The sequence below is a fragment of the Vulpes lagopus genome, chromosome 8 (assembly GCF_018345385.1).
Source record: "Vulpes lagopus strain Blue_001 chromosome 8, ASM1834538v1, whole genome shotgun sequence".
Lineage (NCBI taxonomy): Eukaryota > Metazoa > Chordata > Mammalia > Carnivora > Canidae > Vulpes > Vulpes lagopus.
This window is the reverse complement of record NC_054831.1, coordinates 90,503,509-90,526,725: the sequence shown is the minus strand read 5'-3', so window position 1 is coordinate 90,526,725 and position 23,217 is coordinate 90,503,509. Positions and strand designations below refer to the sequence as shown.

The 23,217-nt window shown below is 42.8% G+C and overlaps 1 protein-coding gene across 6 annotated transcripts in view; it reads left to right on the top strand.

Annotated features, from left to right (window-relative positions):
* The window catches only part of PPP2R2B (protein phosphatase 2 regulatory subunit Bbeta), a 448,486-nt gene that overhangs the window by 330,727 nt on the left and 94,542 nt on the right, over nucleotides 1-23,217 (top strand). For all 6 annotated transcript variants that reach the window (XM_041767142.1, XM_041767141.1, XM_041767143.1 and 3 more), the window contains 3 exons: nucleotides 5,654-5,751; nucleotides 8,625-8,790; nucleotides 14,433-14,545. In XM_041767142.1, the coding sequence (XP_041623076.1) occupies nucleotides 5,654-5,751; nucleotides 8,625-8,790; nucleotides 14,433-14,545 (377 nt within the window). The remainder of the gene's footprint in view (nucleotides 1-5,653; nucleotides 5,752-8,624; nucleotides 8,791-14,432; nucleotides 14,546-23,217) is intronic.

Below are 23,217 nucleotides of genomic sequence, written 5' to 3'. Positions count from 1 at the left end.
CTAAAAGCAGAATTTTAAATAGTGATACTATCTAAACAGTGAGATTAAAAAATAAAACTTTGACTCTCACTAGTGAGAAATAAGCATTGGGTTTCCACCTGAGCTATTTCTATAGAAGCCAGCGGTATTAAGCCTCTGTACCTTCACAATGGTTTTGACGTTTGGAAACTGTTCTATATCATGGTGGTGGTAGTGGATACACCTCTATACCCACTGATCCAAACCCATAAAACTGTATGGCACAAAGAGTGAATCTTACTATCTGGGAACTTAAAATTTAATTTAAAAATAATTTTTAAAAGATTTATTTATTTATTCATAAGAGACAGAGTGAGAGAGGGAGAGACATAGAGGGAAAAGCAGGCTCCCTGCAGGGAGCCCGATGCAGAACTTGATCCCAGATCCCAGGATCATGCCCTCAACTGAAGGCAGATGCTCAACCGCTGAACCACCAGGCTTCCCTAAAAAGAAATTGTTTAAAACGTCTATAGAATCGCTGAGATAAATGCTAAAACCCTGTATTCAGTTTGAAAACCAATTAAAATTGTTTACAAGTTAAAAATTATTCAAGATTGATGGTCCTGATTTTTTAAAAAAATTAGAAAATCCTGAAAAACTTAGAAAAAGGCTATAAGAAAAGTTAAATCATTAACATCCTACACTAGAACATCATTTTGGACTCTGACTAACAACAGACTTAGGCCTTTGACTATTTGCCTGTGTGTGTGTATTTATAGGAGTTAATTATTATTTTCCAGGGAGTCAGATTATAAGAGAAATTTCATTTTATATTTTAAGCACCATCTTGGTATTAATGAAAGTTTTTATTGAATAAATGAAAGTGTATATTTCTTTACCAGTTAAAAGTATATTTTTAAATGAGAATACCTTTTAAAAATTGCAGTCATTGCACACCTACTGTTTTATTGCCCAATTTTGTTTGAATTTTACAATATATTAACATTTTTCAACAACTAGGCCATTTGACACAATCCCACTAGCAGAACTTGGGCATAACTTATTTGGCCACAACCAGACTTCATTTTATCCCCCTATTTTGAGATGGAAAATATACTGTAACACACTATTTCATTTATCAAAACTTACCAGAGGAAACCTCTTCCAAGAAAATGGATGCTGACTTTGGGCCGTGAACCAGAACCCGAGAAGGAGGCCACCGTTTTCTGTAGATGGAGGGAGTAATTTTAATTCCTGCTGGGAGTCTGTCTTCCCTGTTTATTTAATGAGCCACAAAAGCATTGCCAATCTAGCTACAAGCCCCTATGCAGTGACCACAAAGGATACACATATTGCCCCCTGCCCTTCACCACGCAGCGCAGGACCCATTGCCGATTAAAGCACTTCAGCCTGCAAGTGACCTCTCAAATCACTCTCAACACAAATTTTCCATCAACTACCTGTATTCCACTGTGGCACCTGTTTTCCGTCCTGGCTGGCCACATCCTCATCCTCACAGAAGACGCAGACAACTCTGCCTAGAGCCCATCTTACCATCTGGAAGAAAGCCAAGAATTGAGTGAGCAGAACTGGCCAGCTGATATAAGCAGAGTAAATGACTTTATAGTATTATCTCCCAAATGTTTCATAGATGAAAGATAAAACATTTAATGGGCTTTGAAGGCTAAATTGCATTACCTTCTCATTTGAATCCCTATGATTGATGCAGAGAGGCCAGTGCTCCTGACCTGGTCAGTAAGACCTTGTCTCACCAGAGGACCTGGGTTTAGGTCCTCTCCAGGTTTAAACTGAGCCATCATTTGATTGAAACAGTCACCATGCTCTTTGGGTTGTCCATCGCCTAATCGTTGTGCTCAGCCCAGGCATTGTGCAGGCTCCAGCCTAGTGTGGTACAGTGAGAGACGAGGGCATGTGCTGGCGGTTCCCTCCATTTCTTCAACCTAATCACAGGCATTTAAAGGCCACGTCAATTTCTATTATTCAGGTAAATGGAGACTTTATGTATGAATTTACTAGTTTGGAACCTTTGTAAGATGCAGAGATTGATTTTAGAAAAGAAACACTCAGTCTTGGCAGTGCCTATTGAACTAGAAATGGGGTTACCAGGCCACCATCTTGTGGAAATTAAATCAGCACAAATAAATGTGGAACAGGGCAAACGTCATACCTCCCAGGGTTTCCTTTTAAAAAATCACGTTAACTACATTTGACCTCCATAACTGTTTTTGGCCTCTGGTCTTTGTTTTTAGTCAAAAACAGGCACTTTATCTACATCTCTCTGGAGCAGAGGGAAAAAGCTCCAGTTTACAGCTTTTTATATAATAGTATGACTGGGCTCGGCATTTGATAAAATGAGTTGTCACATACACATATCATTTAAAGGTGAAAGTTATGTTGAACTTGATGAATTTACTTCTTTTGGCCATGATCTCAGATGAAGTTTTTGTTTCAGGCTTGCTAGTTGATTATTATCACCGTGTCCTCTCTATACTCAACCAGAGTTATTTTGTCCTGAGCAGCATGGGTTTTCTGACTTCAGTTGCTCTACCGAGAGCCCATTGCACACCAGAGTATTTGCATCAGAAGTTTGAGTGTCCTTAATTGGAATGTAGGGTGATTCATGAGGTTTGCATCAATTATTAAACAGTCATAGATGAAGATCTGCAGAGGTGGATGGGGCCCTACAGTATTCTGGTTACACCTACTGGCTTAGCAGTGATAAATGAGTCAGGAAACATGAAGGTTCAAAACAGGTATTAACTCGAGCTGCAGTGGCCTGTGCTCTGAAGGGAGGTAGACAATAGCTGGATATAAACAACCTAGTATACAGACCAGCTCACTGGCAGGATTAAAACAAAACTAAGGACTTGGCAAAAAGACTAAAGAATTTGAGAATCCTGCTGTGCCAATCACCTTTTCCTCTTACAAGGTTCTTGAGGGAGGCATAGCACAAATAACTGTAACACCTAGAAAATAAATGGGTCATGTTTATTAGCTGGGGCCATGCCTGGATCCCTCATAACGCAGAGTTTGAGTAACACCAGCTTGGATCAGGTGGCTCAGCTGTGAGCTGGAGTCCGACCTTGTTTTGACCTGTGCATCTCTGAAAGGGAGAGTGAAGACGTTTTCTCAGGGAGTCTGGGCAAAAAGACAAATGTGTATGTCATCCCTGGGAGAGTGAATTTTGTTTCTGTTGGTGTGATGTTTTCTTGGAAACTGAGTCGGAGACTGACCTTGGAAAATGGTGCTTAATTCTTCCTTCTGATTCCTAACTTCAGTAACAGGGAAGGCCCATCTTTTAGTTCCCAGTGCACCTTCTAGAACTCTGGAGTCTGTGTCAACATTGCTTCTAAGAGGAAGGGTGTAAAGTGCAGTTAGGCTGCTTGTTGACCTAAAGACATCCTAAACATGACTCTGGTAACCTGTCCACCAGAGACAGGGGGTCCTCCCCACCGCTCCCCCTTTGTTCCCCACCACTCTTTCCTTCAGGAGGTATTTATAGCTTTAATAGTTTGAGAGCTTCCGCCTCCTACTGAGGTACCTGACAGAAGCTGCCATGTCCACTTTAGGTTGCACACAAGTCAGGAAGCTTTGTGGATAACCCCATTGCCAACCCCTCACTGAAAGGCCAGAATCAGTAACAAGTGTTAGAAGTGTGTCCTAGTGCTCAAGTGCTTTTCCCAGGGCATCCTGAGGCAGCTGCAAACCCTGCACAGCCGCCTTCTCTCCTCTTTACATGAAAGTGCTTTGCTAAGATACATAAACTCTAACAAAGGAAAGTGGCGTCATAATTCACTTGAGGTGCTGGCTTCTCAGCCTTGCTGGGCTTGCTTACTCCTCAGTGAGCACTCATTCTAGAAATGGGCTTCCAAACTTACATCAGGAACCAAGGAACCGCCCAGCTTCAATTGGCTTTCCTTAAAAGTCCTATTCATTTGGAGGAATCTTCCTGAGTGGACAGACTAGATCTCTAGTTGAGATCATCTGTAAGGAATGGGGTGGACTTTCCTGAAGAAAGACTCGATAGACCAGATGTCACAAACTCATGACTCACCAAACACATTCTACCCACAGGCGAGTTTTTTTTTTTTTTTTTTAATGTCATGGCTTGGGGAGTAAAATAGTTGACAATATTATAAAATTCAGAGATTTTGCATAAAATCTGGATTTTCAGCTTCTTATTAAAACAAAAAAAAATTTAGCAGCACGTGAAATATTTCATATCCACAAGTAGCCACTTCCCCTTAAGAGGAAGCTTTCTCCTTCACCTGGTTTACTTTGGGCCATGATGCCTCATGGCTCCGCAGGGCTTGAATTTGCTACCACTGGAGTCAGACACCCAAGAAGCCAAAAAAGGAAATCGTGAATTGTTCTTTTAAATGCTCCCTACTTGAGAGCGGCCTTGGCTTGTCCTTAGTCTTTTTACTTCTGCACAGAGAATGACTATCGAAGTGTTTTTGTATATGGAACGGGACTGTTCCCTGCAAAGTGGAGAATTTTACACTACTTGCCTGAATAAATCAGGCATACAAAGAAAATCCTGAAATGATGATATTAAAGTGAGATTTGAGATTTGAATTATTCAGGGGTAATTGCCTTCGTTTTCCACCTCACTGTCTCCCCTTTGCTTTCCTCACCTGGACATAATCTTCAGAATGTTCCTCTGTCAAAGGCCATAGTCATAATTCCCCTACCTCTTGTTTTTTGTTGTTGTTGTTGTTTTGTTTTTTTTAAAAACTCATTTGTACTCTGGGTAGCAATTGTTGGAGCCCTGCAGGGGAATAATTGCAGAGGAATTAACCTCTGACATTTTTCTAAAAATAGCCCTAATAAATCCAATCATAGGTAATTTACCTGTCCGTGTTGCTCCAGGGTAACCAGGGTTGAAGAAAGACCTGGCAGGCTGGCATTCCTTCAGCAATTATCTGTGATCTGAGTTCCTGGCGCCTGTGTATTTTCTTCATTCTGAAATAACAGAGTACAAATTGCCCTCTCCCCTCTGACCTTGTGACCCTATTCTCAACATCTTGCTCCTGGGGTTGGAGTAAGGCCATACTCTTCCAGATAGGGGTGTTGGGCTCACCGGGGAAGAGGGAGCCTGGGTCAACCTGGAGTAATTGTGGTCAGGCTGAGTTTCTGCCTCCTAGCATCCCAGTGGTACCTTCCTATTGCATCCCCACATCTGAGCTTCAAGCACCCCCAGCCCTGGTGCTTCACAGTCTTCAGCCTGCTTTCAAAAGGCCACAACTGAAACCTGTTTGGGGAAGTTTCTCTGTGTAGAAGGAAGGAGGAGGCCCAAGGCCCCGGGTGGGTAAAAGGTCCCCGGTTGGTAAAAATTCTTAAAAATCAAAAGCAAGAAGCAAACATTGCCATTTCCTGGGGGCATTAAGGAAAGGCGTTTTCTTTTGCCCCAAACAAATGGGTCTGTATGTGCTTCTCCCTTTTGTCATCCCAGATGTTCCAAGAGCCCACGCTGCCGTGTGGGCATCTAGGAAATTGCCTTTCTCAAACACCACTCCTCGTGGCACTTAAAATATGGAGCATCAAATTCTTATAAATTCCACTGCAGAGACAAAGCCCAGAGCCCTTCAGTGCACAGAAAAGTATATCTATTATCTATCGTTTCAAAGTAAGTGTGCAGTTACTTTAATTGCCTTTGTCTTCTCCTTTTCAGCTGACATTATCTCTACGGTAGAATTCAACCACACGGGAGAATTACTAGCGACAGGGGACAAGGGGGGTCGGGTTGTAATATTTCAACGAGAGCAAGAGGTAAGTGGCAGTGAATGCAAAATGCCCATTTTCTTCTCTTTTTAAAGGAGGCCTCCTACTGTTCCTTAATCCTCACGTGTCGCCTTTAACCTTGCCGCTTTGCTCGAAAGCTAAAAACTGCCAAAAAGTCATTAACATCAACAGTTCCACATTCAGGCTCATTGAAAGCACCTGATGCTAGAGCCTAATCTTTCCAAACCTGGGTGTTGCACATTCAAAACGACCTCACTTCCCATCCGACCTGCAAAACTCCATGGGTGCTGCTGAGCAGAGAACTCCTTTTTGACTGGGATTTCTCTTCCAGCCTTTGAAACGAAGTCTCCAGATTTCAGGTGCTCCTGCAGAATATGTAGGAGGGGGAAAAGATAGCTTTTTGCCAACAGATATGAAAAGGACACCTTGGGTCAGTGGAGAAGAAAGGGACAGTTCACCCTACCAAAGGGAGTGAGAACCCACAAAATAACATCTCAGCCATGCATGTGGCGTGCGCTTTACTGTAGGAGTCATCACGGTTCCTGGAGCTCGGTGCTGTGTGCATTCGGAGCAGGAGTTCCAACTTCCAGTGAATTGAATCTCAGAAAAGCCCATTTCCTCCTGAGACTTGGGTTCCACTAGGAATTGTTTCTCTTTTTCATATAAATTGAGTTTTTAGTGCCTGCTTCTGTTTTGTCAGAATGGAATTACAACCCAATCTGATTTCCTTGGCCTCCCCTGGCATGGTCCTGGGGCTTCCAGCAGGCCGGTGTGTGTTCTAGGACCTCTCCCATCTGTTACCGCCTGCCTCTGAGATTCACCAGGCCCAGTGCAGGGGGAGGCCCAGTGCAGGAGGAAGGTTTCGCAAGAGACTTCCCTAGCAATTTAAAGCCTGCTTTGTGCCTCAAAGCCATTTATGTTCCACCTCCCCTCAAAAAAAGGAAAGCCTCATTTAGAGGTGATATATTTGGTAATTGCACATTATTTGCAATTAATTTCTATAAGGGCATCGTGATCCCTCGGGGTTCCGTAGAAATTCAAGTGTTCAGCATTAAATCAGGCACCCGGCCTATTCCATTGGCCCTGGAAACACGAAAATGTGGTTGGCAAGTAGGAACTAATAGCTCTTCGTGACCTGGAATTTTTCCTGCTTTTCCAGAGCTGCCTAGTGCTAATTGGTCTGGCACATACTACACACACTTGACAGTCTGATTTGGATGGTAGCAAATCAACACACATAAATTTATTGTTAAGGTGGACTGGCTGTCTCTGTAGTAAGCAGGATATTAGCATTAAAAGTCCTTTGAAAACTGATTTTCAAACCTTCTTCCATTAAAAAAAAAAAAAAATCCAATTAGGTTCATAGTGATGATAAAGAAGATCCAGAGCAACTATTTAACATAAATTACCCAAGGCAGCATGTTGCCGGTCATATTCTATATCACGATTTCCATTAGCTATTTATGGATTTCACCTATTTTAATTGACTGAACTATTTGGGAAGCCTGAGTCAGTAGCAGAAGGAAAGGGCACACATTTTTCCAAAGGAAGAGGGTGGTTTTGTTCAATAAAATATAGACGTGGAGGTTGGTAGCATACAGTTGAGTGTTCTGCTTTGCGGCAAGCTTCGGGTTGGAATGAACGCGAAGCCTGAGAAAGCCATAGGACAACATCTAGGGTCAGGCCCACTGCCGACTTGTGTGAGTGGCTTCTCAGGAGGCACACTCTGGGAGAATTTGCTCGTAGACCCTCAGCACCCTTGCAAACACACCCCACACCGGCCATCGGCACCAGCACCCATCAAATGGAATAAATGGAGACTTGGGTTTGAATGTTCAATATCCATCCAGGAATATGATTGTGTTTTTCTAATTGAGACTTTTCTTTAGAGTCAAGTTTCTACGACAAATGTGTGGTAAGACCTGAATTTGAATTTGTATGCAGTTTTCCAAAGCCTGAATCTGGAAGCGCTTGGTAATAATGTCCTATAACACCTGCAATAAAAGCTCCCCCACTTTTTTTTCCTTCTCGTCTTTCCCTCACACCCTCTTTGTTCTCCTTTCCACCCTCTTCTTACCCTTGTGCCCTCCTGCAGATCCTATCCTCTTTCATTCTCCCATCTTTTGCGTAGTTCCTGTGGTTCCATGCTATGCATAACCGGAGCTGAGGGGAAGCCAGAGGTAGAGTCTGACAGTCCTCCAGGGACTCCTGTGGCATCTCTGTGCCAATGTCTGTTTTGTCTTTTGTGCCACAAGAAAATGGGGAAGGGAGAGATCGGATGCCCAAATCTGTGTATAAGCTGTGTGACCTTGAAGACGTCATTTTAATACCTCTGAACCTCTTTGGTCCATTTCCCTGCACTGCTTACCTCTCAGAGGTTCTGTGAGGATCCAGTGTGATTTTTAAAGGCCAGCAAAAGGTATAGATATCATTGCTTTGGAGTCTTTGTGAGGGATTAATATAGGTCAGTGTGGATGTAGCTGTGGGATGGCTCCCTCCTAAGGGTGTCTGAGACCTCTATTAGGATGTAGAAAGAAAATATTAGAATTTCTCTTTATATGCATTTTTAAATCGTGTCCTATTTTGACATCTATTTCTATGTGTATTTTGTACACACTACATATTAGTGCAGAAGTTCATGCATATAATTTATAAATAAATAGATGTATATTGGAGGTGCCAGTTATGACCAACAGGGATGCACAATCAAATGCTGGGGAGGCCAGTAAGGTAAGATCAACTAGTTGCCATGGGTCTGCCCTCATTCTACACTGACGTGGCCTGACCAGCCCACCCAAGGGACTCTAATGCTGGAAAAAAAGAAAAAAGGAATTGGTGAATTTGCAGTTGGCTTATATGATTTCATTTCTTTTGTGTGTGTTTTTTTTCCCTTCCTACAGAGTAAGAATCAGGTTCATCGTAGGGGTGAATACAATGTTTACAGCACATTCCAGAGCCATGAACCCGAGTTCGATTACCTGAAGAGTTTAGAAATAGAAGAAAAAATCAATAAAATAAGATGGCTCCCTCAGCAGAATGCAGCCTACTTCCTTCTGTCTACTAATGGTACGTGGAGGTGACTTTGCCTGTTTGGTAATTGCAGAGATACAATCAGCAAACCATGTATTTCCATCTCTCTTGAGCTCACTTTTTGAGCTGTTGAAAAACTTTCAAACAGTATATGCAAGATGTCTACCAGAGTTCTCAGCACAGGGTATCCCCTCAGTACATAGCTATTATCCTTTTTAAAAATAACGGATTTATGACCAAATTATGTGAGACCCATTGTCCGTAGTTTTTTGACTAGTGCAGATTATTTCCAGGTGTTTTTAGAATCTGACTTCCTTTCTTAAGATTGACTAAATGTTATTCTGGGAATACAGTTCAGACAATTCAACATGCCATCCCCATGAGTTGGGCATACTGGAATTATTAGTTCCTGGATGTATTGGGGGTTCGTAAAGGAAATGGCTGTGTCTCTCTTTCACCCTCAAGTTCTTGGCCGGGAGCACAGATCAAGAAGAGAGGGGGACCTACCTAAGAATAGACCAAAAAGTGATTTCTTTCTCTCTGGGTCCTTCCATCCTCTTCTTATACCATTTGTTATTATAGGGGGAGTTGATAGAAATAGGTCAAAGAGAGAGGACATTAGGGGTTGAACAGAGAGCCAAATTCCATATTTGTTTGGTAAACTTTCATGCAGTGAAATGACCTACCCTAAAGGTTCATAATACCCTTGCTGAAAGAAGCCATCTATGCTCAGAACAATTCAGAGTAAAATCACATACTAAAGGGTGCTAATTGAATAGCATAACAATTCAGAGGATTAGTGTATAAAAATTGAAAACCCGCTACCAAGCTGGAGAGCACTTCATTTCATCCCACATGTGAGTCTGCCTCAGAGGGATATACATTTAAATATAAATCAAGAAGGCAGGAATTTGCTTTTTACCTAGGCCCAGCACTGACAAGGCCACGCTCACATGTATATAATATGATCAGGTATATATTAACGTTTTTAAAGACAGGAAGCACACAGAAAGATTTATGATTAATTTTGGATCATGCATGTTGAATGTCTTGTAGATTTTGTTCCTTTTATCATTTTTTACTTGCTAATAAGCTTTTACAGTGAGTTTTATGTTAATCTTCTGAAAAGAAGGGGGAAAGTTTTTAAAGCATATGAACTAAAACTCCCTTGATGACAAAGCCAGTATACAAACTTAAACATGGGCACTTCTGAAATAGCCAGTTTAGGGTTATTCAAGCATGGCTTATCTCAACATGACCAGATCTCCACTCCTCTGTTTTTCCAGATTCTCAGTAATTTGATTGTTTCTCAGAACTGTATGTATTGTTCACTTTACTTTTTTCAACTCAGATTTCTTGAAAGCCAGACCACATGCATGTTTTTCCTTCATCTTCTTCTTCTTTTTTTTTTTTCGTTTTGCTGTTGAAGTTTTACTCAAAGGCCCTGTGTATCCAACCCTTTAGAATAAAAGAGACTTCTGATGATGTTGACTTAATCATTTCAGGCAGTAAAAGTGTCTGATTATCTTCTATGGCTAACTTACTTTATATTACAAAATTTACCCTATTGATTATTACTATAAAACCCAAAGACTTATTAAGTGCTTTGTGGGGGGGATGGGATGGCAATCATTGGAATGCAATGAAGATTAATTATATAGCATAATGTTCTGTTAATTGAGTTTTTAAATAGTTTTTTGATTAACAAGGATATTATCTTCCCATTTGGGATGCTATTTCATATGCCAACAGCATCTCAAAATGATTCTGAGAAGAAAAATTCCCATGTTCTTCTGCGATTTTCTTTTTTGTACTAATATTGAGGTTGAGAATTCCCCTTAAGCCAAATAGGTTAACATGCAAAAATTAATGAAAGACAATTGGAATTACTGTACAAAAGAGAAAATGAAGATAGATGATAAGATTGTGTTTAAAAGCTGCCACAAGTAATGATAAACTACTCAGAGAGCCAGCCAGAAAAAAGAAAAAGTCATTACTCATAGTAACAGCCACATATTCCTTAGACTTTTTTATCCACAAAGCTTCAAGATACTAAGTCAAGAAAAATTGTGTGATAATAAAGTCGAGAATGACTCCAGGCAACCCAGCCATGGGGAATTGGATTGAATTTGCCATCAATTATCTTAAAAAATATATACATATGTGCTTATCTCATTACAGTTTGGTGCAGTTTTTACATTCTGCTAGCATATATTTTCAACTTTACCATTTTTCATGAAAAATAAAACCAACATTCCATTGTGAATCAGTACTTTGAAATTATTTGCCAGGTACAAACACGTTGCTTTACCTAGCTTTCTACTTCTATCTTAATTCTTAGGATGAGAGGGAAAGGGAAATGATTTGTTTTGTGAGCTATGAAAGTAGTGTGTATTCACTGTAAAATTTTTTTTTAGAAAATACAAGGAAGCAAAATGAAGATAACAAAGTGTTTACACCCAGAGAGAACCAGTGTTGATGTCTTTTAAAGAAAAAAACAGAGACATGGATAAATAGATAAATCTTTTTGCTTCTTAACAAAAGTGGGATTATTTGATAAGCTGTTCTGCAACAAATTTTTTTACTTAATAATATAACAATTAACAATAGTAATATCTTCTAGTTGTTAAATATTCTAAAATATCATCACATTTTCGATGACTGCATAGCATTCCCTTGTATGAGTTTTCTATAATTTGCTAATAAATCTCCCATTATTCAACCTTTAATTATCAAGAAATTCTTATTCTTAATAAATTATATATTTATAGGAGTAGATGTTAGTATGGATAGATAGGATCAGGAAAAAATAAGCTATGCATAGCATATTACATATATTAAGTTATATAATTATATACATAAATATAATGAAAGGATATTTCATTCAAAATTTTTATAATACTTTATCTAGTGGAATTGAGGAAGGTTTTAATTTATTTTTTTTTAACTTTAGGGCCCATTTTCAGTTTTTGCAATTACATTTACCACTTGTATAATAAAAGGAAATAAAATGAGAAAATACAAAATCTGTATATGCAGTATCCCTATTGAGGTTTGTACTCTTCCTGCCAAAATGTAGAGAAACAATACTGCAAATGTCTCTGCAAAATGTTAACAAGGATAGTCCCTGACTAGAGGGATTATAGTTGATTCTTGCCCTTTATGTTTTACCTGTGATTTCTCTATTTCTCTGTGTCGCAACGTATCATCCATAATAAGAGAAATAGAAGAATTGCCGAATGGGACAGGATATATTCCAAAGCCAAGCAATAGAAAATATTTGGTGTTGAAAGTCCCCGTTTTGTGTTGTTCTGAGTCACAGCTTGACCATCACTAATCCAATGACTGTATAAAGCAGAGCCTCTGCTTCATTTTCTCACCCTAAAATACCGGGCATTATGCTGCAGTGTGTCCAGAGAGGGTAGGACCAGAGGCATGTTGGTGTATGGATAGGAAGTTCAGAATTCAACTCAATGTCTCGGGAAAGGCTTCCTTGCCTTCTTTCCCAGTACAAGCCGAGGGGAGCACACAGTTCAGAGCACACAGATCTTACACTTAGCAACCCAGCCAGGTGTGCCAGCAGACATGACCAGCTGGAGGAGTCCCCAGATAAGAGGAAACAGGGGTACTTACCTGTTAAAGTAGCCAGATGGTTGCTGAAAGCCCACTTCAGGAGAAGGTGCATTTCAGACCACTGGGAACAAGGCCTTTGGTGAGGAGGCGTGGGAAGGAAGATGAGGGGGCGAAGGAGAAAAGGAACCCTAATAGAGGCTGGGGGAGGGGTGGCTCTTCTGCCCACAGTGTTAGGGAGGAAACAAAATGTGCTGACTTCACCCTGGGATGAAACTGTTGCTGTCAGAGCAACATGTTATTATCAGAGAATAGTCACCCACTTTGCTAATTCTAATAACAGCTACCCTTTGTCAGCCAGTATTAGAAGGCCACCCGTGTTCAACACCATACACAGGGTGTTCCGTGTAATCCTTCTGAGAGCCCCGTGGGGAAGACACCGTTTGCCCCAACTTAAAAATAAAGAAACCAAAGCATAGTAAAGTTAAGTGTCTTTATTTGTGAGGTGGAAATATTTGGGACACATCCTAAAATGTCATTTGTTGCTGCTCTGAGGTTCAAATTGAATTAGGCATTCTGTACTCTTTCTCCTGATCAGTCGGGTGCTCCTGTCACTTGAAGAAACTAGGCACCTACTACATGAGAATCCCAGTCATCAGCCACTTGGCTGGCTGGAGTGGGAGTGAGGGTGTGGCCCGAGCTTGTCTGGTTCCAAAGCCTACCCTGTGCAGGCACAGAGGAAGGTACAGAGGAGGTATTTAAGGAAGGGGCCTCCCACAAGAAAAGCTAGAGGAAGTACAAATAATGAAGGCAGGACCTGTTCGGCAAAGCCTACAAGTCACATGGCCCCCACATATGATCTGATTGGCCCAAACATGTTTACTTAAGAAATGGGATCGAAAGCCTACAGGTGAGGCATGCCATCTCCTGCCTCCCAGAGCCCCCAGCCCCTCGCACTCATTCCCCTGGACTGCCTCACCCCTGTAGACATTGGAGATCTTGCCCTGCTTTATTGCTATGGAGAATGATAGGTGTCAGCTAGTGATATAAAGCTCTGGAACAGTACACAGGTGAGAAAGGTAGTTTCCAGCTGGAGATTCCAAGGAGAGTGCAAGGGGAAAGGAGCCTTTTGATGAATGTTCTTACCATTGTTTATCTCTGAGTATCGCTAGCAAGATATGCACTGTAGAGATAGGATTCATTCATTCACACACCTAATATGTATTGAACATCCACTGTGTTCCAGGCACTGTTGTGGGTGCTGGATGTGTAGTGATGGACAACATAGAATCCTGCCTCCAGTGAGTTTCTAGGAAGGGAGACATAAAAAAGCCTATATCAGATAGAGGGAAGCACCAATATTTTGAAGCAGGAGGAGCAGGTGAGAGAATGGTGGGGACGTTTTGATGTAGGTTGGTTAGGAAAGGCCCCTCTGAGAGTGGGACTCAGAGCAAAGGGAAGGAACAAGTCACATGAAGAAGAGGGTCAAGGGCTTTTGAGCAAAAAGCGCAGCTAGTGCAAAGTCCGAGGCAGGAGTGGAGGTGATGTGTATGGGGGGCCGTGAGGAAGCCATGTGGCTGGAGCACAGGGCAAAGGAGGCAATCAATGAGACCAGAAAGGGTGAGGAAAGACAGATCATGGAAGACCTTTCAGGTCATGGTCAGGGCAGTGCTTGTGGGGTGGACACTGAAATGGGGTTACCTACCTCCCGGGGTTAGGGTGCACATTAAATAAATTGTCCAGGGCAAGTGCTGATAATATAGTTACACAGCTAATTCTGTCCATGTGGCTCCTCTTATTCAGTGTTCAATAAATATTTTTATTGAATGAACCAAAATAATGGTTAAGCTCCAGATTTCATAGGCCATTGTCAGGAAAACCATTGGTCTGGGTATAATATGGTTTTGTTTTGAAACATGAGCGCTGCCTCCAGACAAATGAGTTATGCCCTGAGCCCTTGACTCGAACCAGCGTCGGTAGCATGTCTCCGGTGCTCATCTCCACCTCTCCCTGCTTCTCCGCCCCTCTCCTCCTGCCATCCACACATAGAACACCTTGACAAGCTTGTTTTCACTGTACTTTTGATTTCCTCTGGTTGCCCTCCACAGATAAAACTGTGAAGCTGTGGAAAGTCAGCGAGCGTGATAAGAGGCCAGAAGGTTACAATCTGAAAGATGAGGAGGGCCGGCTCCGGGATCCTGCCACCATCACGACCTTGAGGGTGAGCCCAGGGGCAGCTTTTGCCACCATCTTTCATTTGTCTTGGCCACCAAGCGCAAAGGAAGGGCCCCCTGGTGTGCATGGGCTGGGTGCTGCCCTAGGATGCAACTGGAATGTATGAGTGAAGGGGATGAAGCAGAGACTTGACCTGAGTGTGTGTCCTTCCTTTATTCCCCTAGGACTGGTCTTCATGGCCACCACCGTGCCTTACTATATTCTTAGCCTCTGCTTACGTTTCCTAAAATGTCTTGAGCGTCTTTTGTACTCAAGGTCCAGGGGATGGGACTGCCCATATGGCAGGTTGGGGTTTTGTGATTCAGGACACGAACTTCTGCATGTAATGGGCCTGGGTTGGAATTTGGCCACTCACCAGAATCGCCTGTAGTTGCTTAACCCTCTTGAACTTGAGCCATGTAAGTTATTTTTAGTTTCTCTGTCTGTAAAACAGTGAACCTCATACTTGGGTGAAAAGGTGGTGAGGGTGGAAAGCCCTCCTTCCGTGGCCAGTACTCAGTATGTGATCTCTGCTATTAATCTGAATAGCTCCCTTCCTGCCATCCAGAAACGCAGTGAAGAAGGGATTTGTAGGTCTAATATAAAAATGCTTATGGTGCTAAATAGAGTAAGATAAATGCAGAGAGTGTCAGAGAGTTACAGTTTGATCAAAGGAGGAAGAAATTATATTTGGCTCTAGGAGAACCAGGAAAGGTCTCTTAGGAAAGTGATTGTTAAAAATGGATTTCTAAAAGCAAACTTTTAAGGGAAGGCTCTCCAGATACAGGTTAAAATGGTTTAGGACTCGGTGGTGAATTTAGGTTGGGATGTGTTTAACATGAATGAGCACAAGGGCAGGCACATATTGAGACCAGCCCTAGCCCCAAGGGACTTTCAAAACTGTATCAAATATGTGCTTTCAGATACCAGCTGCTTTACTGAAGACCAAAAACTGAAAAGGGAGGCAGTGCAGTGCATGTGGGGAAAAGAGGTTGTCACTCTAGGGTTTAGAAGCAGATACAGGGATTGAATGATCAGTGTGTGCCTGATTAGCTCACTTGTTTATTTGTTCATTAATTCATTTGTTCCACTCTTTATTCATCAGGTGCTTTTAAAAAAAATATTTATTTGAGAGAGGGGGAGTGCATGAGCAGGGGGAGGGGCAGAAATAGAGGGAGAGAATCGCAAGCAGACTTCCCACCAAGCACAGACCCCAATGCGGGGCTCAATCTCACAATCCTGAGGTCATGTTCTGAGCTGAAACCAAGAGTCAGACACTCAACTGACTGAGCCACACAGATGCCCCCAGCAGGTGCTTTTTGAACATAGGCTCATTGCTGCCCACAGTGCTAGGCTGCCAAGTATTGACCCAGTACTCACGGGTAGCTGGTCTTTTGTTGAGCTGCTTCTGAGCAGGTAAGCATTGGCTGCTCTGTTTCCTCTTGTCAACCTGTACCTTCAGCCTGAAGAACTGCCACACAAGTCTTCCTTCCATATCAGACTGGGCTGATGCTCTAAATGCTCAGAGGTTTTGCAGACCTGAGGGGAGGGTGGTGAAGAGTGAAGAATGTGGACATTGAGTCTGTCTGTCCTGGGTTAGAACAATGGCACTGTAGGTCTCCAGCTAGGGACCTTGGACATACTAACTGAAGTCCTTGTGCCTCCAAAGTCCCATGTGCATTACAAGGATTCACTGCCTCCTGGGATTTTTGTGAGAAATCTATGCTACATTGTGTATGATGAAGTACTTAGCCTTGTAGTGTCTCACTCACAGAAAGCACTTCTTAATGTTTGTTCCCTGCTGTTGGTTTAATATTGTCTTCATCATTATTATCCTGGCTATTGTTACTCCCTACTGATATAAGAAAATTAATATGCTTTCCCTTTTCATATACTTTTTATTCTACTGTATTCAGTCTACAAGCTAGCTATTCATTGGTACCTAGGGAGTGGCGGGCAACCTTCTGGCTCTCCAAGGGGAATAAGACAGTGTTTCGCCCCTTGGAACTTTGCAGTCCTGTGGGGGAAACAGATGGTGTAGGTGCCACTGGGGAGTTCACAACATGAACTTCTGCCCAGATGTCACCTTGTCCTGGTTTCCTCTGTTGGATTGACCTTCTCAGATGCCGTCTGGAGTTCCCACAATGAATTCCTGTTGTCCATGGTGTCCTATAGGATTTCATATACCTGCGGTTAGCCACTCAGAGATGTCACCCCGATGTTGAGGAGAAGGCCTATCTCTATGTTTCCATTAGAGCAGAAATGCTGAAGTGGACTTGCGACCACGTGGAAGGAGGCCTTGAAATGTGGCTGGGAGTTAGAACACCTCAATTCTGATTCTTGCTTTCATCTAAACCAGCTGTGTGACCCTGGGCCCGTGAATTGCATTTCTCCTCTCCAAGCTTCGTTTCTGAACTGCCATCCTGAGGACTGTGTGGTCTGTGCTTTTGTATCCACAGTACAAGTTCCAAATGCAGATTCCCAGGACCTGACCGCAGTGATTTCCCTCAGCAAATGGGGGTGATCCAGAGATATCTACATGTTTAGCACAAACCCCTGGTGATTGAGTAGGGGGCATCTGTGGTCACTGGATTTTATCATCTCTAAGGCTCTCCCGAGCTATTATTTTTTATAAGCCTCTACTACTTTTCAATCATTTCAATAGTTACTGCATCAATTTGAGAGACACATTTGCTATAATCACGTAAATACCCGTATTTGATTTCACCCCATCTACTTTCCTAGGCTTTCCAATATCCTGTGTTTCAGTGTAATCATCCACACTGCGGCATTCTTTGGATGAAAACACTGAAAAGGCCAACCTCCTTTTCTTTTTGATCCCAGTAGTAGAAGAAGGGGAAAAAAAAAAAAACAAGCAAACCCGAAGACCATAGATTCAGAACAATGACTCCAAACAGAGAATGAGCTGACATGATATTAATCAGACTGTAATTTACTAACATGCTCCTCTCTCAAATTTGCATTGCCAGCATTTGTGGCTCTTTCCCTCCTCCCTGTCTTATGATTACCTCTTGCTCACTTTCAGAGAATCCAGTTCTGTGTGGATCTGAAGAGTGAGAACGTTTAATAATACCCGACAGCTAATTAATCCTCACTGAGTAATGAACCTGTTCTGTTTCAGTGCTAGGAGGCTCAGCTTTTCAAAATAAGAATGTAGCTATTTTTTTCCCCTTTTTCATGGAAGAGATAGCCTCTTAAATCCAATCACTCACCCAGAGAGGCTATGAGAAGTGCTTTTTGAAAACCATATTGCCTGCTCAGTATATAACATTCACAGCAATAATCATAATGATAATTTAATAATAACACCTTATAGCTGTAAAGTGCCATTTATGTCACCAAGTGTTTTCTTACCTAATCTTTTGATTCACCTTTAGAACAGCCAGTGAGGAAGGGCAGTGAAAATGCTGGTGTCCAGTACTTAGCATTTATTATATCCCATGCACCATACTGTACACTGTGTCTGCATTAGCTACCATGTGAGGTCCAGCTTACTGTCAAATACCCACTGTACAAATGAGGCTCGGAGAGGGTAAATAATATGCCCAGGATCATGCAAGACTAAGAATCAAATCTTGATCTACTTTGCTCTGGGACCTGAGCCCTTAGACCTGGTACAGGCCAAGAGAGAGAAGTGACTGCTAACTGGTTATTCCAGAGCTGGGACTAAAAATCCAGAGCTATGGCTCTTACACTTGGACATATACATTTGACGATTTGAAATGGCTTTCTCAATAATTAATACCATTATTATTCTACATCAGGATGTCTGTCTCTGTCCCCACCCACTCCCCTTTCTCATTCATACACAGTGAGTTTGTAGATCCCTGAGCTCAGCGTGCAAAAACGATGACCCTGAGGTCTTCTGTAGTTCCACTGAGTGAGAGTCCCCTGGCCTTCTTCCCTGGCCTCCCAATACCAAGATGTCAGAGGCCCTCAGAGCCCTAGGCAACAGAAACTCATAGTTCTAGTAACTTCTTCAGTCTGGGATGGGAGCTGGGTGTTGAAAAATCTCACTTAGCATATTTCTCCCTGCAGGAGGAGCCTGGAGTTATTATTTGCCTCATTATGGTTGGCTGCCAGTGCCCTGGGAACCTAGGCCAGATTGGAATCTGTTTTTTAACCAGTTGTAAATATAGATTTCAGAAAGTGTGATCTCCCACGCTGTGACTTGCCGTAACCACCCACAGAAATGTAGGGGATGTAATGAATTCCAGTTTTCTAATGGGTTTTACCTAAATCTTCCTCACAGCTAATATAAATAATAATAATAACCATGTTTATTAGGTGCTTACTATACACCAGAGGCTGGATTTCATATCCTTAAATCATGTAGCTCCAACAGTAACTCTGTGAGGTATGTTCTGTTATCTCTGAGTCACCCAAAACCTTCCTCCCTCAGAGAAGCTCTCCTAGAATATCCTAGGGAAAATTGCACGCTCACATCTTCCCATTCACTCTTAATGGCCTCACCCTGTCCCATTTTTTGTTAGCTTGCATCATACCTGGGATGCTATTTGTCCATTTTCTGCTGCCCCTCCACCTCCACTTAAATCTCGCACGTTATGTTTTCTCTGGGAGCCCCAACACCTAGAAGAACCCATGGCCCATGTAAGGCCATGTATTTGTCAAATGAATGCAGTACACAGAAGTAGAAATGGAGTCCTAGCATCGACGAGGATTTTTACCCAAGATCTCATGGCTAGAAAAAAAGAGTAGGACTGGAATTCAGATCTAGTCTACCTGAACCCAATATTTCCATTATGATTCCTTATAGCTTCTGCCTTCTAAAAAAATATTAGTTCATGATCGGAGAGTGAGGGGAGTTTCATTATTTGTGTTTCTCACAATCCTTCAGCAGAGCTTTCTTAATGCATAAGCTTAAATTTGGCAGTGGGAAGTGGGGGACAAGGACCGCAAAGGCTTTTGTCTCGGGATGGGCACTCAGTGGATGCCCTGTTTCTAGAGAGATTAAAGATAGAAAGATCAAATGGCTTCCTGTTTTATATACGAGCCTTCTGCTGGTGATGGCCTCTGTCTTCCTCTCAGCCGCAGGACACACACATGGGATGTCTCAGACTAACATTTTTCCACGTAGAGTGACCCTGATGTTTGCAAATCTCATCAGTGGCTGTTTGGATCTCCCCCAGCCACCATCTGCGACACCGTGGCCGGTCAGCATGAGCATTTGCCAGCTCTGCACTCTAAAGAGGTCATCTTGGGGATTATTGCTAACAGGTCATGGGGGTAGTAGGGTTGATTAAACAGACTAGCTGTTTTCCCGAAAGTGAGCCTTTCCAGTGAAACAGCTACTCTCACTACCTGACCTGTTTCCTAAAGAACTGATTAAACAGGCCAGTGGGTTAAGTTTACTAATAGCAACTGCGTGGACTCAGCCTTTCTGAGGGACAGGCTCTGGGCTGAGCAGAGTAATGTATGTTTTACAATTCTTTCTTCATCACCATCCTGTGACTTCGGCATCATGTCCATTTTATGGACGTGTCAACAGAGGCTCAGGGAGGTAAGTGCTGGCTTAGTGTCCCACAGATAATAAGTGACAGAGCCAAGAATAGAGCCCCAGTGTGATCCCAGAGCACCTGCCCTTCACCATCATGCAGGACTGTTGATTGTGTGGCCCCTGATCCGGAAAACAGTAAAGGTGAGAGCATCGGACATGTAGGACTTTTTCATGTATTTTTATCCTAGTCAGTGAGTGCCTACTGTGTGTCAGGCACTGTGCTAAGTATGTATGCGCTACCATGCGGATCTCACAAAGATGTGTGAATTGGCACCCCCTTTCCTCAAGAGGAAGGAGAGAACAAAATGTAAGCGGTGCAACATGACATTAATCAAAGCAGTGGTTCTTAAACTTTGGAGGGCCTCATGGGACCTGTGATGCTTTGTGGAGGACAGTCCCTGGCTTTCTCACTAAGGATTCTGAGTTAAAAGGTCTGACTTACACCCCGTGACATCTTTGACAAGACCCCTCTTGGAAAACCCCCCAGATGATTCCAATGCACATGGTCCCTGGGCCACCCTCTGAGAAACACAGGATGGGATAAGTGTCCTGGGACAGCATAGAAGATTGCCGTATCAGAGGAAGAACAGAGGAGAAGGAGGTGCAGGACTAGGAAGGAGTTTCCAAGATGCATCTTCAAGGATAGACGGTCTTTCACTCTGGGAACCTCATGTGATGCTCCCATGGACCCTGGGAGGCAAGTAGGACATGAATTGATATTTTGCTCTTTCTAGTGGTATAGATGTAGGTATCCCCATTATAAAAGGAGGATACTGAGGCTCTGAGAAGCAGACACTTCCTGTGTAGACACAACCTTACTTTATGCTTTCTTGCTGCCTCTGTGATGCCTATGTGGTGATGCTCACTCCGGAGAGGGCGAGGGGCAGGGGGTGAGGGGGTGGGTGTGTAACTCCAGGCTGGTTTCAGGACAGATTAGCAGGTGAGTCAGGATCAGCCAGGCCTGCCCAGGTTCTAATTTTGGTTTTATGCTTTGATACCCAAGGCCTCTTAGGACACAGAAGCAGCCTTCCCGACCCTTTTTTAATTTTTCTAGACTTCATTTTGTGATTTATTGCTGTGCTGGGGACTTAATATCCAATCCTTTTACAGTTTCATCTTTCCTTTCCTTATATTTGTTGCAAATAACAATGAAGTGTTTAGCTACTGCAGCGAAAAATCAATCAAGCCTGTTCCATATTCACAGGCTTGCAATGGCACCCGGATGGCCCCTTGGATTAGATTAACTTTGTGAATGTGTCAGTCTGGTGTGGGTAATTTCTCAACCTTCGCTCCATCCCTCCCCCTCCTGCCTCGGCGGGTGGATATTGAGATTTCCCATTGATTGACTGCCCCGAAAGAGAATGCTGGCATGTGATGTGTGTAACTCAGCGGGACGCACATAGTCTGTGTTTATGAAAATAAATAATAATTTCTGTTATCATTATTGATTGCCATCATTATCTGATTGTATCTGTCTGTGTCATGGGGTTTCAGTTATGGGATCAGAAAGCACTCCACAGGAACCTCAAGCGCAGCCCTCACTGACAAGCCCCTGTGTTTTGATGGGTTTCACCTCTTGGGAGTGAGGATTGTGCGTGTCCCTGTCCTGTTCTTTGGCTAATGTTCGGTGAGACAGTGCTAGTTGTGTTCATTGTTAGGCAAAGGTACTAATTCTGTTGGAATAATAATAAGAGCAGCAAACACTTATTGAGCATTTGCTGTGTTCCAGGGACACTTTGCATGTACTGGCTGATTTCACCTTTGAGATAAAGCCTCAATGTAGGGACTGAAAAAAAAAAAAAAACCCATTTTAGAGAAGTGAGACCAGAAGCCAGAGAAGTTAATCAATGTGCCTGAGGTCACACAGCTGGTGAGTGGTAGTGTTTGGACTTGAATTCGTGTTTTTACTATCCTTCCTCTCATATCAAAATAGAGTATCTGGTATATTCATCTGAATATTCATTGGAAACCACACTCTGAGTCAGCAGGAACTAGAGGACAGCCTGTTGAGGAAACTGTAGAAGCTGCTGGTGCCTTGGGCCCAGGTCAGTTTCCCATGTCGTTTTGGGGGATAGTGGAGCAGAAAGGATGCATGGAACCAAACCTGGATGATGATCAGACTCTGGGAATGGCTTACATCATTCCCAGCTCAGTGACTCAGAATCTTCCCCCTACCTTTCAGCTCTATCCCAGGCTGTCCTGAAGAACACCTGGGCTTGAGGGGCATTGGCATGATGACCTCAAAGGCTCTCTGGTTTCCTTTTTTAAGTTCTTTCTTTGTGATCTTCCTTCCTCCTACATCAAAGTTCTATACAGAATAATCTGAGGGCAACCTTATTATCAAAATGAAGTTGGTCCTATACTGAGTGATTTGATTTGGAGTAAGCTGCTGTTTGTTTGCTTTTTTTTAAAGATTTTATTTATTTATGAGAGATACAGAGAGAGAGAGGCAGAGACACAGGCAGAGGGAGAAGCAGGCTCCTTGTGGGCAACCTGATATGGGACTCCATCCCGGAACCCTGGATCATGACCTGAGCCAATGGTAGACACTCAACCACTGAGCCACCCAGGCACCCTGGAGTAAGCTTCTGCAGGCCATTGAGGTTTAGGTTGTGTGTGAGTGATTCTGACCTTTAAAATTCAAGTTCTTTTCCCATCCTACTCCTTATGGAATCAGGGGACAGCCCACCTGATGGCCAGTTAACACTGTTGCAGACATTAATTAAATATATACCGTGTGCCAGGCTTTCTGCTGGGAACACTGCAAACACCATCTACTACCGCCTGACAGTAGCCCCGTGGGGTACATAATATTGTTATCCCCATTTTACAGAAGAGGAGCTTTAATTCAGAAACCTGAAATGACTTGCCCACAGGCCATAAGCTGCTAAGTGGCCGGGTCACATTTTTAGGCAGATTCACACCGACTCCGGAGTCTCTACGTTAACACCACTCTGCAGGTCTCCAGGAAAGGGGCTAGGGGCTCTGACCACATGTTAGCCATCATCTGTAAGATGAAAATCACCATATGTCCTTCCCACAGAGGTCATGCTAATAAAATAGAGTAACATGTCGACATATGTAGTGCGATGCCTTGTGAACTGTGGATGATCAGCATTACCACCACCTTTCTCTGCTTC